The sequence below is a fragment of the Fringilla coelebs genome (genome assembly GCF_963513975.1).
Source record: "Fringilla coelebs genome assembly, chromosome: 4".
NCBI lineage: Eukaryota > Metazoa > Chordata > Aves > Passeriformes > Fringillidae > Fringilla > Fringilla coelebs.
The window spans coordinates 51,692,397-51,716,776 of NC_140032.1; the positions used below are offsets into that span (position 1 = coordinate 51,692,397).

General features: G+C 42.2%; 1 protein-coding gene across 2 annotated transcripts in view; it reads right to left on the reverse strand.

Annotated features, from left to right (window-relative positions):
- Nucleotides 1–6,057: 6,057 nt before the first annotated feature.
- The window catches only part of LOC311152681 (melanopsin-like), a gene marked incomplete at both ends in the record, with an annotated part of 34,997 nt that continues 16,674 nt past the window's right edge, over nucleotides 6,058–24,380 (reverse strand). For both annotated transcript variants that reach the window (XM_084203985.1, XM_084203984.1), the window contains 8 exons: nucleotides 6,058–6,444; nucleotides 9,747–9,896; nucleotides 12,757–12,931; nucleotides 18,358–18,465; nucleotides 19,497–19,652; nucleotides 21,465–21,636; nucleotides 22,071–22,274; nucleotides 23,765–23,898. In XM_084203985.1, the coding sequence (XP_084060111.1) occupies nucleotides 6,058–6,444; nucleotides 9,747–9,896; nucleotides 12,757–12,931; nucleotides 18,358–18,465; nucleotides 19,497–19,652; nucleotides 21,465–21,636; nucleotides 22,071–22,274; nucleotides 23,765–23,898 (1,486 nt within the window). The remainder of the gene's footprint in view (nucleotides 6,445–9,746; nucleotides 9,897–12,756; nucleotides 12,932–18,357; nucleotides 18,466–19,496; nucleotides 19,653–21,464; nucleotides 21,637–22,070; nucleotides 22,275–23,764; nucleotides 23,899–24,380) is intronic.

The following is a 24,380-nucleotide window of genomic DNA, read 5'->3' on the forward strand; positions in this document are numbered from 1 at the left end:
TAACAAGGCGAATGAAGTTTTGTCCTGTAAGAGAAACTTTTCATCCCATTTTCTCTGCATGCTGGTGCCCAGACGGTCACAGTGACCCAAGAACAAAAAAGTTTCTCTGAGCAACTTGATGACTCTGAGCTCACTTCTGTTGGATTGTCCATAGATGGCATTAGGCAAAAAGACTTGGCTGTATTAATTGCTTGGATACACCTTTTTTATATTTTTTATGAAGATAGAATTGGCCCTTCTGTTGCTTCTGGTGGATCAACAGTTTCCACTCTAAGCTGCTGTTTTCATTTGCTTTGCATTTACCAAACACCAGCGTGTTCAGTTTCACATTTTCCACACTTGTAGTCTGCTCTGGGCTGGATTTTTTTTCCCTTCCATCTCAGGAAATCAGGATCATTTATTTCCAAGTACACGCCTGTGGAAAATTAGTTGTTAATGTTAAATACATCCATCTGTTCCTTTGAAGAGATTTGCCACCTGCTTGCAGTGGAAAGGAACCAGAAATTTGGCAAGGAGAAAATCTAGGGAGATATCTTCTGCTGTCCCATAAAAATCTACTCACACTGAGCTCCCTATAAATGTCTGGAAAATACCAATTTCATGTGGCACCCACTAGCGCATGTCTGGCTGTTCCAGGAGAGCAGTTCTGCTCCTCAACATGGAGGGAAAGGGCTGGGATGCATCACCCCAAAGACCATGCGCCATTGATAACAGCAGCAGCCCATCTCCTCACCTCCTATTGCCTAATTAGTCTTTGATTCAGTCCAGAACAAGGTCCTGAAGATGATAAGGGTCTTCTGGAGCTTTGCTTTAAGGTGAAGAATGCACCTGACCTTTTAAATAAAAATGCCAACATGATAGATAACTGGGAATACAGAGGAAAAATGCTTCAGAGTAAAAAAGTCAATATAGTGCACAACACAATCATCCCTCCAGAAATTTTCTCTCAGGGGATTTTACCATTAAATATTGGCACCAGGATTGCTGGCACACAGTCATCTCCTTGTGCTGGCAGAGGGGAGAATCAGTAACAGTGGATTTACACCTGACTTTGACATTTTGCAGTTAGCTTTTCATGTCCTGCTACAACCTGCAGCACTAACAAGTACAACCAGAGTGCAATGCAGACACAACATAAAGCAAGTAAAATATATGGACAGACATTTGAACTCTCAGTAAGCCGTAGTGTATGTTAATGCATGGGTAAAAGTGACAGGTACAACAAAGGCATCCCGGCACCAAACTTTTCACCTAAATACTTGTCCATTCAAAGTGCAGACAGAACACTGATTATAGACTGAGGCTCTGGATGAGGTGCAGAGCAAGAACTGATCATCAGCTTCTGTTGAGACGAACCAGGAGATGCACCTTGGCTGCTTCCACCTTGCTGGACTTCATCCTGCAGCCGCCTGGTCCATGCACTTGCTGAACCCAAGGACTGTGGGCAGTTTTGATTACTCTTGTGTGAGAAAGGAGTCTGCTGCGTAATATTTACCCAAGTTTCATCTCCCCACTAACTTGCTTTGCTTTCATGTATTTGTGAAAGAACCAATATCAAGGATAGCCTGCACAGAGAAGCAGTAAAGAGCAGATGTAACAACAACAATAACAACAATTAAAAAACCAACCAAAAAACAAAAACAACAAAACCCAAACAAAAATACAAACAAATAAACAAACAAAAACCTATAAGGACTGGGGGAAAAGTATGGAAATTTAAAAAGAGGGTATTTGCTGTGCAGTACTTTCTTTGCCCTCTGATCCCTGACATCCTGACCCTTGACTCTTACACTTTACCCCTTATCCTTGGCTCCTGGCTTTTGACCCCTGGCTCTGCAGCCTGGACCCTGGCCCCTAACCTGGTCCCTAACCATCTGCCCTGCCTGTACCCAGACCTGCTGCTGTGTCCTGTAACCCCAACCCTGGTGTGTAACCCCCAGCCCCCAACCCCTGCCTGTCACTGCAGCCTGCCCGTGCCATCCCTACCTTGCTGGGGTGCTCTTGTCCTCCTGGGAGGGTTCTGGTGCTGGCCTGGTGTGACCATTGCTGCTGCTGCTGCTGCTGCCACGAGGGTGAAAATGGCACCCTTAGGGCAGGGCAACTTTCTACTGCTGCTTTTTCATTTTAAACTAGAGAGAAAAATTACAGTCTGGTTTAAACACAGAAGAGCAGAGGAAACGAGGTCTCGGCGAATAAAGCGGATCAAACCCAGAAAGGTTTGAAATACACCCAAAAATGTGATTCAAACCAAATAAGGTTAGATGTTGGTGCCAAAAGTTCCTTGTTCAGGTGTGTCTCCTGAAAGGAGGGAAATGGGTGGATGTCTGGGAAATGAGTGAGCTTTCTGGAAGAATGTGGTATTAGGTCATGTTTCATACCAGCCCAAAGCTGCAAGATTCATTAGGATTCATGTAAGTAAATTTTTTTATTTGAAAACTTTATCTAACCATTGATTTAACTATTAAAAAGTACCCCTGCCCATGAAAAAAATAAAGTGTTTACACTTGTGGTCTGGATTTTCTGTTATTCATGAAAATTGGAACACATCCTATAATTGTGCTATACAGAGTTTTAGCAGAAACAACTATTCATTAACTTTTAGTCAGATTTAGGTCAAAGATCAAAGTCTGCTATCACAGTTTTGATGTATTGACTTTGGCTAATATTTTTCAATTTTGTTCACCTGATACCTGCATCCCAGCTGAAGTCTTTGTGTTTCAAAAGTAGCTGTACAACTCCAGGTTTTACCCAGCCAGTGAACTGTAAATTTAGATGTTATGCACTCAAGCAGGTGAGTGCTTGCACCTGAGCAGTCTAAATGACTTGAAAATAAAGTCATATATATATATATATAATCTTACTATTAACTGGATCAGAGCATAGGTTTCAAAAGCTTTGACTCAACTTTTTTATTCCTCCTCCTGGCTCCAAAAATAATGATTAAATAAGAAAAACAAACAATGGATAATTCAGTTTAACTCCTAAGAATGTTTTATTCCATTTAAGTGAACCAATACATTCCTTTGTGAAAGGGGAAGCAACATTAATTGGTGTACATTTTTATGTGCCGTCTATTCTAATGTGGCAACAGACAAGCTTGCAAAATTCTCCTGCACTGTATAATTCAATTTGAGACTAATTTACTCTGTGACTGATGTTCTGCACAAGTCTGACAGTGAGGGCAGTAAGTTTACCTGGTATTTCATACAACTTTAGGTTTTATCTCTCTACCATTATACCATTTAGTATTTTAGCCAATTTAGACAAGCAGTAATCTTGATAGCGGCTTCCGAAGCAATGGTACTAACAGTATTTGACACGAACAGCATGAAAGTGAAACGTTGTTTGCACATATCTCAAGCCTGCTAATTTTCTGAGACACACTCACAGTACCAGCACAGTAATAGTACCAAACACATACAAGAGATCACTGGAGAGCCTTCTTGTAGGCTAAGAGATAGAACGCAAAACTTCAGATATGGAGGAATTTGTTGGCTATGACTTCAGGTCTTCCATTCTTCATCCTGCCAAAATCTATGGCAATACACTGCCTACATCCTTCCCAGTATGTTTTTATAACATGGAACACCAAATGCATTTTCTATTGTTATTTGAAGTGATTGCAACAGTAAAAGTCAAGTCTAAGGCTTGGAAGCCTTGAAAGAACACTCGCTTCCTAACATCTGGCTCAAGAAGAAAAAAGATGCAGTAGCTGAGGATATTAAATGCAAGAAGAAGTAAGGTCACTGACTGCACAGTTGGTGTAGGGAAAAAAAAAATCAGAGAGGGCAGGTTCAGCAAAAAAAAGGACAAGAATTCAAGATGGCAGGACAGTAAGTTTAGCCTAGGACTAAGCCTGCCCCGCTTCCCATGAGCATAATACCTAATTAACATTTGATTACTCATTGTGGCCAAAACTATGCAGTGGATGAAAACCTGACGCTGTGGAACTGTGAGCACGTCCCTGTCCCTGTCCCTGGCAACTGTCCTGCACTGTCTGCTCACTGTGCCAGTCCTCAAATGGAGGAATTGCCCTTGGAATTGCTGAGCTCATTGCAGATGACCTTGGCATGATTGCTGGCCCTGTCAGAAAACTCAGGACACAATGGGCACAGGCTTTGGCAGCCTGCCTGCAGGAACCACAGCCTGGTGCTGCCCCAGCTGAGCCTTGGTCCCCAGCACCCCACACCAGGGCTACACACAGGCAGTTGTTTGCATGATGGGGCTCTATCCCCGATTTCCTCCCTGATTTCCAGAGTAAGGAAGTATGAGGGTCTCTAGCCAGCAGAGCACCTCAAAGAATGGCAGCATTAAGAGTATCAGCACTGCATTAGGCAGCCTCTCCTACAGCAATCATCTCTGTAAGCCATCGGTGCCTTTTTTTTTTCCTTTTTAAAAATTGTACAGTCTATATCAAAAGCAAGTATCTCAATCCTCTCAAAGGTCTGGCAACTTGCAGAACCTCAGGTGTGCAAATTTGGAGGCGTTCTTCACTCTCTTGTGCTGCTCTGGGTTTTAATTGGTTCTTTAGTGGTGGTCCTGTCTAGCTCATTGAAAACAAGATTTGTGTTGCCTTTTTTTGTAATGAAAAAAAGTAATTAAAAGAACTTCTATGATTCCCATCTGTTTTCTGCATCAGGAAAACAGGCAAAGAGAAATTACTTCCCGAGATCAGGCAGTGCAATACACAAAACCTGGAAGTTCTCTCACTGTTCTCTGCATAATCTAGGATACAGCCAAGGAAATAAACTGAGACTATGAACATAAACTTTCACTCTCTTGTTGAATGTCTGAATGCTATTAGTCTCCCTGGACCAAATATTTCCACTATTATACCCAGAAAAGCACCTGATTTCTACTAATATATTTTGATACTATGTCAAGAACAATGCAGTTCAACTTGTTGTCTATGTTGGAAAGTCAGAGACTGAAAGGGAAGATGTGGAGAAATGGGAAGATAAGTATAAAAAGGAGGAGTGCAGTTAGGAATAAAATGCTAGGAGAGTCCTGTGAGCCTGAGCCATAATGTGAAGTACAGATAAAATGAGCACAATTAGTAACCACAGATAATGATTTAAGTGGAGATCCGGTAGCAAACACCACAGTACCATGTGGTTCTCTCCCAGGGATGATGTTTTACCCATTTTGAAGGCCTCTGGTAAGTGACCTGTAGAAGACATCTGCTGGTTTGTTTTAGAGGAGATGAGAAGAACCTCCTCTGAACAGACAAGTGATATACAGCAGCCAAGGCTTTATTTTTGTCAATGACTCGTCAAGCCAGCTGTGAGCATTCACCCTTTCAATCACAGACTCATTAGGATACATATTTAATCAGGACTGTAACTCTGAAGGTACTCTGAATGCTTCTACAGTACTGTGTGTTTTAGCATATAGCACCTTGCATTTTGACATTTAGGTGACCATGCTAATACTGAGGTAAAATCCAGATTTCTACCACTAAGCTTCAGAGGACTGGAAGCTGGGAATCAGCCACTTCCCAGTGAAAAACCACCAGTTTCTTTCCTTATGTTTAGCACGCTGCCTATTTAAAAATAAAACACAGCAAAAACAATGCTGAGAATGATTGGATTAAACTCTAGTTGAGGTTGTGTAGCCATCTGCCTTACTGCTGGGGCTGGTGGAAGCTGCGGTCTCGCGGTGCTTCCCATCGCTGTGCAGAGCAGAGCTACCAAAACAGGAACGCTGCTCCATGTGCAGATAGCAGAAGCATTCAGCAGCTCACCCTGCTCTCAGTCATTTTCCCTTCTGCTGGCACCCCCATCAGTGGCAACAGATCAGGCAGCCTCCTTGACCAATGCCACTCAATCGTGCTGCCACATCTTCCACTGCTCATTTCCTGCAGCACAATCTGAAAGAAAGCCTGTTTCCATGCCTGAGCTGGTTTGGACAAAGATAAATCTGGAGGCTGCCTAGTGACTACTATATAAACATACAAAAAACCCTGATGATCTAACCTACAAGGCTTCAGTTATTTGGTATAATTAAGTGGAGAAGATGCCAAGAAAATAATTACTGTAAAGTTTTCTTTTGACAAACTTAGGATAGAAATTTCTCAACAGCTTCAAGGAAGTCCATGGATGAGCTAAGCTCTTCCAAGTCCAGCAGATTGCCCTTTTTGTCATGAAAGTGGAATAATTCAGTCTCTTCCTCTTCCAGTTCTTCCCGAAACAGATTGGTCTCTGAGGTAGGAATGATGATGATGCGAGGGACTGCATTGCTAGTGAGAGAATCCACCACTCCATTCACTTGACTTCCTTGAGTTGCCATATGTGAAGTACTTGAGTCTCCACTGGTGACACTGCTGCTATTCAATCTGACAGGCAGAGAAGTTGCTCTCAGGGAGCTGGACATGAGTGGTGCAGAAGGACTGGGTAGGACAGGCTGCCCAAGCACCTTCTCCAAACAGCTGGAGGAGAGCGAAACCTGGAGCAAAGACATAAGATTTAGCAATGTCAGACACCACGGGGCTGTGGAAGACAGTATTTGGAATATTCATTGCCGCTAGTCAATATCTGAGCCACCAGGACAATTTTCTAAATACTTGAATCATTAACTTGAAGAAAAATCATGATGTGCTAACATGTACTGCTTGGAAAGCAGAACATTAAATGGGGCAAAAGAAGATGTATTCAAATATTAGCAGAGACTGAAAAGAAGAAAAAAGAAAGAAGAAAACAAAAGTTCATACTTGTATCTGACTTATTTAATCATTAATGAAATAGTATTACTTCATTTTTAACACATCTTAGGGTATCAAGCTACTAGATTATTGCACTTCTCTCTCTTCTCGTGGAAGAGATCACAGATAAGACCCAAGTACACTCCATTCTTCATTTTTCTAAAGCTTTTTCAACCTTGTGACAATCTCTGTCTCTCTCCAAATGGCTCCTGATACTACCTCAGGGAAGCTGGTGGCCTTGCATTCACACATTGGAAAGTGTTTCCTCCAAGAAAGAAGCAATAAAGAGTTTCTTTGCAAACAATTTCTTATCTGCCCATTTTGAGAGAATTCTGATTTCTAACTTGGCTCTGATGGCAAGACCTCTGTGTTCTTTCCATAAGTCTTGTACACAGTGTGCAATTCAGAGTCAACTAAGTAAGCTTTGAAAGCATCAGTTAATATTCAAATACACAGGCAAGGGAAGGCATAAGTAATCAGTTTTGGCTTCTTTAAAAAAAATGACAAGGTGATAAAACCACTGTGTCAGATGGAGAAATAAGCTGGAACTCACTCCTTTCTAGAGAAAACCAATATTTCAAGTAAAGTGCAGGTTTTACTTCATTTCCATGTGAATTCCTATAGTCCTGTGTCATTCTACTCCACAAGCAGGAATCATTCACAAATCCATATTGATAATGATTTCTCCAGCTGCTCTACCTACCAAGCGGAGGGAAGCACACTGTGCTAAAAAAAGTGGTTTAAATCAGTGTGACAGAGAAGAAAAGTCCATTCTTCCATATGAAAGATAATAACAGAATGAAAAAATCCAATTCCAAAGCCACTCCTCCCTGTTTCAAGTGCTGTTTACACTGCAACAGAAGGATAGGTTTCTTTTGGATGTGGTTGGCACAACACCGACTTGCAAGTTTTTCACATTGGGTAATTCCCTTGAAACAAAACAGGTGCAGAGGGGACATTTGACCATTCTTCTCTGAAATCAAGAATCCAAACCCACATTTTAATACTTCCAGAAAAGCCTCTTCACTGCCATGTTAAATTTCCAGGTGTCAGCCTACATCAAGTTTGTTACTATCATAACTGAAGTAAGTCATGGGGCTGGATCATATCTTTGTGGCAGCACAGAAAACAGTCACATGCATTTTTATGCTTTGGAATGTACCAAGGCTTGGACACTGACTGACTTGTCCACAACTGAGTGTTTTAGGAAGTACTCTAATTGGAATTCAGTCAAAGACAATCCAGTAATGCTATTAAAACCTTAAAGTAAATATAAAAAATGCATTGGTGCTTCTTTAGGGTTTGTTGGGGTTTTCTTTTTTTTTTTTTTCTTGAGGATAAATGGGTAGTCCCATTGTGAAACATGAGCTAACTGAGCTTGACAAATAAATATTTACTCAGATAGCATGACTAGCGATGCATTGCATTGAGCTGGAATGAACACACAAAGGGTCTTCACAACACACAGGAGCCTCTGCTGGAAACAGTAAGAAAAGCAATGAGGCTTTGAACATTCCATGTAAATAAACTCCTCATAGCTCAGTGAATGCCACTGAAAGTCTAAAGGGTTATTTATCAAAATAATTCAAGAGGTGCCTTTCAAAGGCAAAGTATAGCACATGAGCCTTCTTGTGGGCTACACATTTGCTAAATACCAGACACATATATATTTCTTTTATTACTGAATTGTTTATGCAGACCACCTGAGATTTACTTCCCTTCTCCTTCCTTGTGAGACCAAAAGCCAGTGATTCTCCAGAACTGGGAGACAATATCCTTTGCCACTTGGCTACAACCTTGGACACGCTTGGCTGCTGACAGAAGGCAGCAGAACTAAGTTGTAGATTTGAACCCATGTTGCCTGACACCACATTTGAAGCTGTTGTTTTTCCTCCAATACTGTTCACCACAGTTACAGGAAAAGAACAAGGTTTCTCAGGACTTGATCTTGATGACACACATGAAAGACAGGACAGAGGCATGCAGGAACTGGTTCATTGGGCTGCTGGAAATTTTCAGAGCAGTTCAGTCTTCAAACTATACTGTCTCTAGACAGTTACCATCAGATCTGGAAGGGAGCACAGGTGACAGAAGCAGATGCTGTAGCTGCCCAAGGTGTGGGTGTTTGTCCATATGCACTAGAGTAACTCCATGAAAGGGTGCCTTCATCAAAAAAGGGGTGCTACTCAATCCAGGCACCTACAGGGGATTGTAAGCCACATCAGTCCTTCCCTGGAAAGGCAGCCTGACACTATGACACCCATACAAGAACTCATTTGGAAACCGATGTTACAGTCTGGCAGAAGCTGACTCATGGGTAACCTACGGCTCCCATCAGGGAATGGGGCACTCCTCAACAACAGGACAACAAACCTCAGTGGTTTGGCCAACGAGGGTGATGCATCCATAGAGGATGCACTGAGTACTCACCATCTGCTCTTTCAGTGAGGGAAGGGTGGCAGCTGCCAGACTCTCCCACCCTTAGGGAGAAATGGGAGTTTCTTTCTCATCTTCCCCCTCAACAAAAATAAAACATTTTAATGTACACTGAAAAGAAGGAAAAGGGTGGCTTCTATCATGTCAAACTCATTTTTGCAGACTTGACTTTACTCTAAAAGGAGACTACCACAGTATGGACACAAGGACCATGATGGATGGAACAAAAGCTGGGGTAGATTAACAGACAGAGAATTCATCTTCTTCCTTCTGATGCTATTGACTATGCCTTAATGCAGCTTCAGAGCTGTAAGCACAGCTGGCTTTCCAAAAACAGGCAAATATCAGTGAAAAAAGTTAATTAGGCATTACTGGCACTCGCATTTGTCACACAGAGACATGCAAAAAAAAAAAAAAATTAAAAAAGAAAAAAAAAAGAAAGGAAGAAAAGAAATAACAGCAAGGAGAAAGAGGATGTTGGAAACAATATAAATAAAGCCCACAGATGAAACAGATGGGCATAAAGGCTGAATTATCATTCCAGAGATGATGGACTGCAGCAAGATTAGCACTAAAATGGAGAGTTCTCATCTGAGACTTTTTTCTGTACCTTTTGGGCAGTGGCTGCATCACAGCTGCAAGTCTTTGGGAGCAGGTCTCTCTTCTCCTGGCTCAGACTTGTGGAGAAAGAATGACTTCGGCGAGGCTTCGGCTTCTCTTGAGCGGGCTCCACAGGGTCAAGCTCTACATTGCCCCAGTTCTAATCACAAATTGATCAAGGATTTCAGACAGTTGCATCCTTTCTGAAATTCTTCTAAGTTCTCAAACTCTAGCAAAACCCATGCACATTCACAGAAAAGTAAAGCCATTCTAACAAGTCTCATACTCAAAACTCCATAGTGGGGAGGCTTTATTTTCAGTCTTGCAACTTTCCCTGGATTATCTTGCTTGCTAACCAAAAATAAAACCAACTTGGAAATAACGAAAATTTATTTAAACTCTTTTCACCCTTTTTTATCTGATTGCTTATGCTACACTTACACCTGCAGAGGATCTGAATTCTAAAGACAGGAGCCAATACAATCAATCTGTTTAATATGTCTTGTGGCATTCTGTGTGACCACCAGCTGATACAAAACCATGGAAATGGACAGATCCAAAAGCATGTTTGCATACATCCCAGCAGAATGTCCAGAACATCAAGGGCTTCTCAATCTGCCTGAGCTTGCTGATTCTACAAACCCTCATTAGTACATGGGAGGCAGTGGGTGACCTTTGCTCTAGTTTTCTAAGAGCGTGTCAGTAATGAAGCCCAAATGGGACACTGCAAAAGTGCTGTTCCCTTTACAGGCTTGGGGTAAGGCTGTCTGTCATCCCTTACTTTGTGGTGACTTTTTGATTGAGTATCAATGATAAGATCATTCCACTCCAACACCAGCTTTTAAAAACAGATAGACAGAGGCCAGAGAGGCGGGTGGACAGACAGGGCTCCACACAGATGGGAAGATAATGAGTAATTCCTCTGAATCACCTTGCTCATACTTCTATGTGTGGGCACCTGTTTATTTCCCCTCACCTGTTGAATAAAACTCCTTGAATGAAACATTCCTTGACATGAATCACAAACATGTTTGTTCCCTTCACTGACATGTATACAACACACAGAAAAAAATGTTGGTGACAACAGCTGCATCTTTTACCGTGTTCCTAGTGCTATTTCTTGCCCATCAATGTTTTATTGGAGCCTTGCAAAATTTCAGTCAGTCCTGCTATCATGCCAAAGCCATCAAGCTTAGCTTTTATTTCAGCAGCTGCTGTTTGAGCTAAAACCTCTACAGTTGCACTGAGCTCTCAGTTGCCCCAAAGGACAATTGCCTTTGGCTGCATCAACTCAGCACAGCACTGTGCACTAACAGCAGGGGTTTTAAATGAGACTCCTAAGCCAAAGCTGTGCCAAAAGCTGAAGCCTCTTACCCTCATTATCCTGTTTGTTTAAGCAGCAGCAGCATCAAAATACATGCAATAACCTGCCAACATGAGCAAACCAAAACCAAGTAGTGACCATCAGTGAAGAACAGAAAGCTTCTTAGATCAGGATCATGCAGCTGAAATTACTTCATTTGGCACCAAAGGAGTAATGTGAGAAAAATTAGGTTTTTATGCATAAAGGTATAAAAGGTATACCTAGGATTTATAATTTTGTGAGAGGTTACTGGTAGCAGCTGTCACTCTCGGAGGTTTCTGATGCCCAAACTGAGGGGGAGCAGCACAGGCCCCCAGGAGGGCCAGCCCCAGCCCAGACTTTGCCGTGACTGCCATCTCTGGTAGTGTGTTTTTATACTTTGGAATACTTTGAAGTAGTTTGGGTTTTGTATCCCTGTAGTTTTCCAAATAGTTTACCCCAGACTGTACCCCCGTTCCCTTTACCTATGTAATTCTTCTCCCTTGATGAAATCATCCCCAAATCTCCACCCCGGCCCTCTGTCAATCGCTCAGCATCCCATCCCCTCCATCTAGAAGCTTCAGTTCAAGATGTCGAGTGATTAGCCAGAGGCCAGGGCTCAGCCCCCTGAGACTTGTTTTATACGCTGTCCTAAATGTCCATCCCTTAGTACCCATCCCTCAGGGTCATCTATTGGTTGGTAAAATGTTATCTACTGTTGGTTTCCACCTCCCTTTAAATGTAACCTTGGCACATCTCCCGGGACAGGAGGCCCCCTAAGGTGTAGGAGCTCCCCTGGGTCCTGAACAAAACCTTGGATTAACCCCTGCTGAGTCGCCCCCTTTCTTCCCCCGATGTCTCTGGGGTCTCTCCTGCTGCAGAGGCGCCCAGCCCAGCTGCCCTCGGCACCCTCGGGGCACAGACAGAGCCTCCCCGCAGTCGGCCGTGCCGGGGTTGCTTCCCCAGTGTCTGCCGACTCGGGGCTGGCCAGGGGGTCCTGAGAGGCTCCCAGAGGGACAGAGAGCCATCCCCCTGAGGAGCCACCTTCCCAGCACCTCTGCAGGCAGACAGCTTCTGGTGACTGAGAGAGGCTGTGAAGAGTGTCAAGGGATTCTTTTGTTTCTATCTCACTCAGTCACCAGCCTTACTGATACTTGGGGTATGTTCCTACAAAACACCCCACCATGCTCAAGAGGCAGGAGCCTTTCACTCCTCATGGTTAAAATCCAGGTAAAGAAGTCAAAAATTTCCCATCCTACAGAAAATGGACTTATTCTAAAATAATCAGAAAGCTTTTGGATAAGTTATAAAACTTTCGATGGAAGATTGTTTTCTTGTCCTCCAGGCCATCGAGATACCTAACATAGCCAGTAGTTGGTGACACAGGGAGTGTCTGACAATGGCTCTTTTTAGTTCACATTAAAGACTTAATCTGAAAATCCTTGCAGGACTGAGACCCACACAGATATGCTGGCCTGAATGCTTTTTCTGATCATAAATTATCATCCATGAACTTCCAGCTTTGCAGAAATGACCTTACATGACCAAAAAATTTAGCTACACTCTTCCCCTTCCCTTTTCTGTTCTCTAATTTTGACTATGTATTTATAGTGTTGCTTATTCAGAGTCTGAGAAATGTTATACTCACGTTCTTTCATGGAAACAAGAAAAGACTTACAGCTTCTCCAGTAGAAACAGAAGAAACACAAGTGCTCTTGGTCCTGCCAGCAAGAGAGTGGTGGCTGCAGAGAGAGGTTCTGAAGGATGACTCATTTATGGATCCCCTCAGGAGGTCATTCTTTGATATTCGTATTAGGAACCTCAAGCAGGGAACAGCTTTGTGGATGGTTTTTCTGAGGGAAAATGTGAGAAGAAAAAAAAAAGCCAAACCTGTCACACTGAGGACACAGCTTTGAAATTCATGTGGGGAAAATGCTGTCTCTTTCCATCACCTCAACACAGCTTCTGTTTTGATTAAGGGGGTCTTAAAGATTTCGTGCAAACAGCATGGTAGCTGGTGCAAACAACTCAACAGGCTGAAAAGAAAATAACAGGTCCTTCTGGGCCTTGTGTCAAAACACACACAGAAGAGCTGCATAGGTAAGTGATAAGAATTAAAAATATCTTGAAGAGCATGATTGCGTATGGTTTATTTAAAATGTTAACCCAGAAAATTTCTGGGCTAGGTGGTGAAAGGTCTTCACTGTGCAAAGGCACAGAATGAGTGGAAACAAGGGAAGAGGAAGAGGGCCAGAAGAATCAGATGTTGTTAATTATTTGTATCACAGCTACTGTAAATTCCTATTGAAAATTAACACTGTACAAGCATTGAGGAGAAGGACGGTCTAGACCTCAAATCTACATTATTCATTAAATAATAATCTCAGTCATGATTGTGTGAGTCTATTTCTCCTGACTCCAACTGTGGCCCTGCATGAAGCAGAAGTGTCCAAAAGCCTCCCCTGGGCAATGCCAGCTGGCCTTTCTCCTCACAGGGCAATGCTAGTCAGAATACTTCATTTGGTGTAACACCTCCCCAGCACTACCCAATCCATTATTTAAGCCCAACAGATGAAGCTAATGAGGACTAAAAACTAAATGAACGAGTCAAGAAGTGAGGCATCAAGAGGGTATATGGCAAGGAACTGATGCAGGGGACCACGGATCGCTGGGGGATGGCAGTACATTGACTTTACACTGAGATGCAAGTCAAGCAGATGTATATTGTAAAGTATATTGTATTTTGTTTCTATATTTACCAGGTTTGTTGAATAATCAGGACATTTAAAATCATAATTTCTGTTCTCACAAAAGATCACTTATGTTAAATTTAAGAAACACGATTCTGGCGTCATGAAATGAGGCCACTTGCTTGCGATCCAAAAAAGAAACCCACCACCACCAAACCTCAATATCTGGCACCATCACCATGCTCTGAATAGTTCTGCCTCTCTTTCCTCTGTAGTTTCAAAGGCAAGTGAACAGAAGCTCTGTGTCTGCTCTGGAGATGAGGACTGAAAAAAGCTGTCTGCACCATCATTCCTGATCCTGCCATGATGCCCGTTGGTGACCAGGCAGGGCCGACTGAACTGCTTGGGGCAGAAGGCTGCTCACATGGTGCTGGGTAAAAAAAGATGGTTAATATTGTGCATAAAATAAAAGGCCCTGAGAAAGGGTTACAGGACATGAGAAAATGTCAAGCCCCCATAAATTTCCTTTCAGGCTGAAGACCTCAATCTGGTGCTGAAAAGCAGCTGCCAGCTTTTTTCCCCAGCTAAGCTGAACTACTTCCCTCTGACAAATCAAGTTTGTGCAAAACACACCATCCCATTTATTAAATGGGGTTTGGCACAGAGGTCTCCTAATGATGGAGATTCAGGAAATAGATGTCTGATGGTGAATTTTCAAGGAAAACATATGAATGTCTTGAGAGACCAGAATTTCTATTTTACTAATATTTGGGAGGAGTATTGAGGACATTTTGCTGGCTGGGATGAAAGTACAGATTTTGAAGGGAGTTTTAATATTGTATGTGTGAAATAAAAGGCATAAACTGAGGTACTTATTTAATGGTATTCCTATAATCTGAAATAAAAGAGTCACCTAAAGTGACTCATATAGTAAGAGTAATATAGTAATTGCAAGCAACTTTTAAAAAAATACTGCAACTCAAAGTTATTTGTGATTATCCATTATTTATGATGTAGGAGTTTTGAACCAATATTTTTTCTGTAATTCTGCTTTGCTTGGGAGCCAGCTGGAAACATGGAGTTGCAGAATTTCCTGTTTGCTATGAAAGAATGATTCCAAAACAAAAAACTTCCAAAATGTAAGGAAGTTTCTGCAACAACTTTAACACTGCAATGTGTTAGAGTTATTGTGGAACACAGAGACTACACACAAGTTGTTAAAGATGTAAAAGCTTTCTTCCCCACAAAAGAGCATTTCACAAATTAAAACTTTGAGTAGATTCCTCACATTTGTTTGCTCCTGTGAGTCCTGTTGAGAGGTGTTATTCTCCTTTCTGCTGGTAGGGAATGAGTGGGCAGAGAGGTGGGTAGATGAGGAGGAAAATAACAAACTCTCAAACCAGTTCTTAGAAGCCAAGTGCTAGCACAAAGGTCACTGTTACATTTTCAGTTACATTCACTTTAATATACTTTTTTTCCCCCTCCATTGTTTAAGGTAAGGAAACCCCACAAAAAGGCTTGGTTTTGTTGGGATTTTAAGATGTGCAGTGCCAGGAATTCTCTGTGCAAAAAAGCATCTTGTTTTGCTAGCAGATTGAGCTGGATTTGAACACTTTTGATCCTGATTTCTGGATGCCTCTTTCTAGAAAGATTTGGGAAATAACTTAGATGTAATTTGGTTCAGTAGTTCCAATATAAAATGACAAATTATCCCCTGCTCAAACCCTTAACCCTTTGGCCTGAACAGACTGGCCCATTTATCTGTGCTTGAATAAATTACTTTCAAGGCATAATGTGAATAATTAGAAGATTTGGAAATTATCCAGAAACAATAACCTTAACATATATATTCATTATTCACTGTTTAAGAAAAATTGGTCCTGCCAACATATTTTTACTAACTGACTTATTAGTGTACTGTAGGGTTTTTTCAGTTTTGAAACTGCATTCTTGATTCATCACAAGGGACCCAACATTACTTCTTTTCCTGACTGGATTGCTCCCAAGTGCATGAAATGTCTTCACAAATCCATAAAATTTTCTCTTGATATGTCTAGAAATATAGATTAGAAAGCAGGGGGAAAAATAAAACAAGATAAAAACAAGATACTTATAAAGAAAATGTCTGAAAGCTTGTTGTGGATTCCAGTCTTTTCCTTAACAGTCTTAAGAAACCAATGCTGATAGGAAAAAGACTGACTAAAGCAGTTCAATGTCACAGAGCCATAGGATGGTGTGGGTTGGAAGGGATCTTGAAGGAACCTTAAAGACCATCCAGTTCCAAGCCTGATGCCGTGGGGAGGGACACCTTCCACTAGACCAGATTGCTCAAAGCCCTATCCAACCTGGCCTTGAACACTTCCAGGGAAGCACCCCCAGCTTCTCTGGGCAACCTGGTCCTTGCAAAAATAATAAACTGAACACAATAACTTTGGTTCAGAAACAAATAACAGGTACTAAATACATCAGCTGGCCATCAAAACTTCTCATTGAACTTCTGCAACCCATCAGAAACTAGGCATTCTCCTGCTCTAAACTAAAATGCTCTGCAGACATAAAAAAACTCAGATGGTTTTTGAAGGATGCAAAAAGGTGTTGTGATAGCAGACATTTTCAAACAAAATATGTCTCCAAATGGAGAGACAGGGATTTGACAGATGAACCCCTCAGTGGAAAAGGAGCTGTCTGGGTGGTCACAGTCCAAGAGTTGTGGTCAGTGTCTCATGTCCAGGTGGAGAGCGGTGACCCCAGGGGTGGGTGTTGTGACCAGCCCTGTTTAACATCGCTGTCGGTGACAGGGACAGTGGGATCGGGAGCACCCTCAGCAGGTCTGGTGATGACACCAACTGTGGGATGTGGCTGCCACCCTCGAGGGGAGGGATGGCATCCAGGGGGACCTGGACAGGCTGGAGAGGGGAGCCCACGGGAACCTCAGGAGGTTCAGCAGGGCCAAGTGCAAGGTGCTGTGCGTGGGTCAGGGCAATCCCAAGCACAAACACAGGCTGGGCAGAGCATGGACTGGGAGCAGCCCTGCCCAGAAGGACTTGGGGGTGCTGGTGGGTGAGAGGCTGGACATGACCCAGCAATGGGCACTCACAGCCCAGAAAGCCAAACGTGTCCTGGATCATGTCCTGCATCCAAAGCAGCGTGGCCAGCAGGGGATGGAGGGGATTCTGCCCCTCTGTTCTGCTGAAACCCCACCTGCAGGGCTGCATCAGCTCTGGGGTCCCAGCACAGGAAGGACATGGACCTGGAGTAGCAAGTCCAGAGGAGGCTGTGAAGATAACCAAAGGGCTGGAGTACCTCTCCTCTGCAGATAGGCTGAGGGAGTTGGGCTGATCAGCCAGGAGAAGAGAAAGCTCTGGACAAGGCCTTACAGCACTTTCCAGTACCTGAATGAGGGCTACAGGAAAGCTGAAGTATTTCTCACAAGGGCACGTAGGGCATAGGACAAGGGGGAATTGCTTTAAACTGAAAGAGGGAAGGTTTAGATTGGATATTAGGAAGAAATTTACCATGATGCTGGTGGGCTCAAGAACAGGCTGCCCAAAGAAGCTGTGGATGTCCCATCCCTGGAAGTGTTCAAGGCCATGTTGGATGGGGTTTTGCACAACCTGGCCTTGTGGATGGCGTCCCTGCCCATGGCAGGTGGTGAGAACTTGATGATACTTAAGGTCCCTTCCAACCCAAACCATTCTATGATTCTACAGAATTATAGGGTGGAAGGTTTTCACCCTTTTTGAGCAAGTTTTGACTAGCCTTCTGAGAAACTTTCACTTTTCTTACAACCACACTGTCATGCATCAGACATTCTAAACAATGAACTCAATTTCCAGATCGCAAGTCTGAGTCGTCAGGCAATGGAATTTACCAGCTTTTCCACTTCTTGGGTGAAATAAGCCGCATACCAATGACTAACCCTGCCATCTAGTGGCATTTATACATTTATCACATTTACCACCATGGCATCCCCACGTCTTCTCAGAACTTTAGACACAGCATCACTTTGCAGTAGCCACGCTTTGAAAGACACACAAAAAATTCTACAGGTATGATGGATAGCAATTCTGTTACAAGTATATCCCCTTGTTGGAATAAAGTATTTTTTCTGCCAGTGTCCCAAAATGTTTTTGTGAAAAAATGCTTCAGAAAACCAAACCTTGAACATATGCATATAGAGTTGCTTGAATTGGTATGGATGTGATTTTTTGAGATTAGCTGGTTGGGATTTTTTCTCTAGAGAGTGCTGTGTAGTGGCTGTCTCTGGTATGATGAAAGGTGACCTGAGCATCATCATCTCCTCCTGTCGGTCATGGTGTTGTGCAGCTTCACAGGGCAGAGCAGGACTCTTGAGGGAGAGGAAAGGTGAAGGGAAAGACTGTTCTCTTTTGACCACTCCCCAGGCCATATCTGGAGCTGCCATATACCAGCTGGGTGTGACCCCTGGGAGCCCATCATGGCCTGGGCAGCGCAGGAACATGGAACATGCAGTGCACAGGGTGAGGCTGAAGGAATGAGGGTAGTTTGTTCCGTGTAAAAGATCCACATTTGCATGTACAGTTATACACATACCTATACATTTACTGTACCTGTATCTTGGGTGAATTATTGCATAAATGATGGGGTTGTAGATTGCAGAAGCTTTGGCAATAACTGCTGGCACAGATTTGGAATATGGTGTTAGGCTGCTGCCTCGACTAAAACAAAGCAAAAACATTACACATAGCTATGCCATGGATTACATGGATACTACATTACTAAAACATATTACTCTTTAAAATTGGTTTTGTGAAATACACCTATAAAGTTAATTCATTCCAATGATTTCTTTGCTCAGAGGAAAGGTTTGAATTTGACGGCATGTACTTGGTTTCATTCATTTAAAGAAGACCAAAGACATGCAGCAAGTAATTTTAGAATGACTAGGAACACAAAGAATCTTCCCTGTTTCTGCAAAAGACAAAAATAAAGAAACCCAAAACCCCAACAAAAGAACTCCTATTGTGGTCATCTGGGAAAAGTGAATGGCGATAGAAAAGAAAACAGAATCAAATCTAAAAAAATCTTTCAGCAGCAGCATGTGTGCTGCACAATAATGTGTGTCGGTGACTCAGTTCCAAACACTGTAGAAGGAAGAGAGGACTGGAAATGGTTTGAAACCAATATTTCCCTTTAGACTTTAAGCTCCCACAGTCAGCGAGGCGTGACCAATGCCAGTGCAGCATAAGCACAGTCAATATCATGGTATCACAGAATGGTTTGGGTTGGAAGATACCGTAAAGATCATCTAGCCCAACCTCTCTGCCATGGCAAGGACATCTTTCACTAGATGAGTTTGCTCAAGGCCCCATCCAACCTGGCCTTGAAGAGTAGAACATGCATTAACAATCCACCAGTGTTGTGAAAAATAGGTGGAGGAGAGAGCAGTAGATGGAAGGAAGGAGGGTATTAGAAGATAAAGGAGGTAACTCCTCCAATTTATACGAAGAAAGCATCATGTGGAATAGAAAACACTAAAATATTAAAACTAAAAAGTCATAATAGTTTCAAAATGCATAGACAAATAATCCCTTTTCTGCTTTGTTCACAAGGATATAGTGAAGAATGAATATCAGCTATAATGTAGTAATTATTTAAGACCCATTCAAAAAGGAGATTTGCCTCATGTGGATGATAGTACTAATCTTATTTGCTTAACCCCTGCTGTGTGGATTCCTCTTCCACTTACCCTGCCCAGGCAATCAAGGTGACACAAGCATATGGAGACCAGGACAAGACAAACACAATGATGACCACAAAAGCAATTTTTGCCAGCTTCCACTCATTCTTCATGGACTGAGAGAGGTAGGATTTCCGGCTGCAGGACCCCAGCTTTTCAACATCTCTGTAAGGGGGGAAAATACAGATAATTCAGAAGGATAATGGAAAAAGCAATACCTCTACTGTGTTCTCAGCAATATGCAAAATGAAGTAAATTTCTTATTTCACCACTCTTACTGTTCTATTCTCCTCTGATATTTAAAAACTCTGGAAGGTAATTAATGTGGTTGCAAGAGTTGTGTTTGCTGTGAGACTGAGCCAGAATCCCTGGGACAGGACTGCTGTGTCCTTATCCCTAACATGAGGAGGGTTTCAAGTTGCAAAGATACAGAAATTGGTATCCCTTGCCCTGTGTTGCTTTTAGAGGTGGAGCAAGAAAAGGCACAGCTGGTTGGGAAAATCAGGACTTATGTCTTTTCCTTTTTGAGGGAGGAACAGCTTGCAGAAATTCCAGTTCATGAGGTAGCACATGCTGGAATACCCTGACAGCTTGGAGAAACCTGTCCCAAACACTTTCAAGGACATTTTTTCTTACCTGCAAATTTATTTATTAAAGAGTATTTTCAGTGGGAGGTACAACAGGCAGTCCTAATATTTTTGTTATGAGAAATCAAATTCTCTTCCTACACCAAACACCCCACATTTTATTTTAAATGTTTTATATAGGTAGGCATTTTATATTCTTTAGCATAGAAATAATGAATTGTACATATTAGTGTTGTTGAATGGAGATATATTTCAGGCTGAAGACATTAATTACCAACCAGAAGGGTAACAAAGTCTCTGCTGGCACACTGTAAATATAGAAAAAAATCAAAGAAACATACAATGGCCTGGGTTGGAAGGGAGCCTAAAGACCATCTAGTTCCAACATGCCTGCCATGACTAGGGGACACCTTCAGCTAGACCAGGGTGCTCGAGGCTCCCTCCAGCCTGGCCTTGGAAAAGGCATAGAAAAAGCTAATGTCCACTGTGCTCCATGGGTGTACAAGGCACCATTATTTTAAGGATGCACTCCTTTGCTTGGTATCAAGTATACGTACACAAAGCACAATAAAAATCAAGACAAAGGCCAAAAAATAGAGTTCAGAAAGAACTTCATTTTAGGCATATATAAATGTACTTATAAAAGTGGAATTTAGGTTTATGAAGCCAAATGATTTCAACAAGTGCCTGCACACAGGAGCAGAGAAAAGCCATCAGAACTGATGACACAGTTGAGCAGCAGGAAGGACTCACTGCACCAGCTGGTGTTGGATTGGACCAAAGATAAGCCATGTGCTCATTAGCACAAAAATAATGGATAGAATGATGTTAGTTTACAGATCTAACACCCTGCTGATTTTTCATTTCAAATACAGGCCAAAAATTTTTTGGGGAAAAACATATGAGCAAGCATAGCCAAATATTGTGCATGTAGCTGTGAGGCTTGAGTGAAGCACAATGGTTTTTGGGATGCTTGCCTTAAATAAAACTGTCAAAAAATATGAGGACTGTTTTGTTTATAGAGCTGTTCAAAAACAGATGATTCCCCCATTGCTACATATTTTTTATTATCCCTTGAGGCTGAAAACTGCTGGAATACACAAGGATATTGTTTCTTGTAGTCCAAATCTGAAATGCAAATAACTCAATCCAAGTGTCTGATGTACTATTAATTACTACAGTGGAATAAGATTAGAACCACCAGAGACTTCTACTCTGAAATTCATACATCCATTCCAGTTTTAAATTGGCAAAAAATAGTTCTCCTGTTACAGCTGTCAATTTCAATTCAGACTAATTTTTAATTCAGATTTTTCTGCAGCTAAAGAAACTGAGAAAATCTCCTGTTACACAAAAAGGGATATGTGCTTCTTTCAGCTAGAGTGCTTACCTGCCAGTACGCCTTATGGCCAGGAACATTGATAAATAGCAGTGGAATATTATTACGAGGGGGATAAAAAACACGCAGCAGCATAAAATCATGGTGTAGCTTCTGTTTGCAGGGGAATAGGTTACATAGTCCCATGTACAGGATATCATCAAGCCCTCAGGCACATAGGAACCTGTGGAATACATGGAACATGTTATTCATACATGCACCCAAAGTTAGAGCAGGTGCTGATCCAGCCACTTGGAGCTTAAAATAAACCCTGTCCTGTATCCATGGCCTTCAAGAGCTGTGCCAGCCAAACTACACATCATACATGTGGTCTGATAAGTGAGTGCCCATGTGGAGAGGAGGTCCTGACTACATAACTCCCAGGTACACACCTAATATTCCATCTCTGGTTGTTCTGCTTTAACACATCCTGGGTGTAGGGGGGGCAGAGGGTTTGTGCGCGCAGTAGGTGCAGATGTGTGCTGCAACAACAAACCATTGTGTGGTGGCAGAGCATCCTCACGAGGACTGATAAGAAAACTCATTTTTTTACACCCCAAACAAGACAAAAAAGAGCACACAGGGAATGCTAGGGGAGAGAGAGAGCAGACAACATACTCCAGCCAAGGAGCGGAGCCACGCTCCATCCCAGCGAGTAGAGCCACACCAGGGCGATGATCTGCACGGTGCGTCTCTTGGAAGTCCACTGGATGGACTGCAGGGGCTTTGTGATCACCAGGTAACGGTCCACAGAGATGGCCAGCAGAGTCATCATCGAGGTTATCCCAAAGAGAGCCCCGCAGAAAGCATACAAGTTACAGCCTGGAGAAGGAAATGGCAATGTCAGGGGCTTTCTTGAAAAGAGGCATGCTTTCTCTCAGAGCTCATTGTAATAAATCTCCCTGGTTTTTTCCCTGCTCAGGTCTTCTTTCTCAATAGAAGCATTTTCTTAGCTTCACATTTTCACAGTTATTAAGTGTTTATTAGAAAAGCATAAAAATAAATAAAATAAAAATATATGTATTTAAACGAGTCCTACTTCACTGCAGGCTGCAACTGGGAATGTTTTGTCAACGGAAAACTGCCTCAAAGAAAATCCAATCTAATTAAAGTTATATTTTCCTGGACTGTTGCCGAATATATTGATCTTAACATGCTGCAGCAGACATCTGTCTGTTAATGATGGATGGGTGGTTCAAGAAATGACTTTGGTTTATGGGGCTTAAAAATGCAGAAATGGTTTAAATTTGGTGACTAAGACACCAACTGTAAAACATAGCTCCAACTCCTATATTAAATGGCAGTACTTTTTAACAGAACTGACATTTTTTACATGAAACAGACCTCTTAACCCCCTCTGCATTCAGGCACTGCACTACCAGATGGAAAAAGTTACGCTGAATTTAATGGAGCAACCTGTGGAAAGATCATCCATTTTTTGAAATCTTGCATTGCCCCATGTGGTTATAGACAAGACCCCACCAGGAGTGGCAGACAGCAAAAACACTAGATCCAACCTTAAAGCAGAATTCTAAAATCTATACAAGTAATTTGCAAGTAAGGACCAAATCCCACTCAACCCAGATCAAATGCCTCATTTGTGACAGCATGGTAATTTGCACTGATTTTATCTAAGGGGATGAGCAAGACTAAAAACATCTTCAAACAAAGGCAGAGTCCTTTCTGTGCTGCTGAACAGTACATGGTCCCTGGGCTTGCTCTACCATTGTACAGCCACCAGTGGGTGCAAGTTTTCATCCATAATATGATGAGGAGCACCAACCAGCATTGAACCTTCTGAGGTTCTTGCTATACCCACGTTTCAGCCTTAATTTCAGCATAGATGACCTTTTCTTTCTTGCAGCTGGAAAGAAAGAGGCTTGCATTTGCTGTCCTCAAACAACTATTGTTATTTAAATCTCTTAATTAAATATGAGATTCCTCGAAGCATGCCAATGTATATCAACCTACATTTCTAAATAAAAGTAGTAACTAGTCCTCAAAATGATACAGAAAAAATATTTACAACTTACTAAAACTCTCTACCTGTTTTCAGTCATAACACCTCCCTTACAAGCTAAAGGGTGACATGATTACATGTGGATCTTGACTCCTTCCTTTCCAAAGTATGTAAGATAAAAGAATCACAGCTGTAATACAAAACATGTGACATCACACTGACTGACGATGTCTGGGGCTGTGACTCAAGAGATTCGTGCTGCTCTAGCCGTGGAACAAGCCAAGGCTGTTGTGGCTGAAACAGGGTGCAGGCAGCGTAAAGCTGGCGAGGTGTGAATTAGTGTGAAAAGTACCTATGTCTCCAAGTATCCATTCTCTGTGCAAGCTGTTGACAAAGCACATGGGTGCCTGAGAAGCCGACATCAGGAAGTCGCTCACAGCTAAATTCATTATAAAGTAGTTTTGGGGAGTCCTCAGCTTCTTGTTGCTTAAAAACATGAGAAATACATAGTTTTAAAAAGACAAAGTGGAAAGTTAACTTTATAACTTTTTCTTACTAGCATAAACAAATACTGTCCAGGTTGGAATCGATGGTTACTCGCAGTGAATCAATTGCTAATCATCGGTCAATTACTGCAGCTACACCTGTAGTCATTTCAAAATGATTGAAAAGACCAGGAGCCATAAAATAGATTGTTTCCTCTTCAAGCTAAGGAGAGTTTCAGCTGTCTTGATAAATATGGATTTGTTCAGAAGAGCAGTTCCCTAGGAGTGCTGTGATATTGATTGTGCCTTGCACTGCGCAAGAGGAAGATCTGAAGAAAGTTATAGAGCTAAAGGATCTGCTTTGGTGATACTTTAAAAACTGCTGACCTGAGGTGGTGTGTTGACGCAGTTGGCCTCAAGTGGTTGACACACCACTAGCTAAATGACTTTTTGCAAAGTGCTACAGCATGAGCAGAGCACACA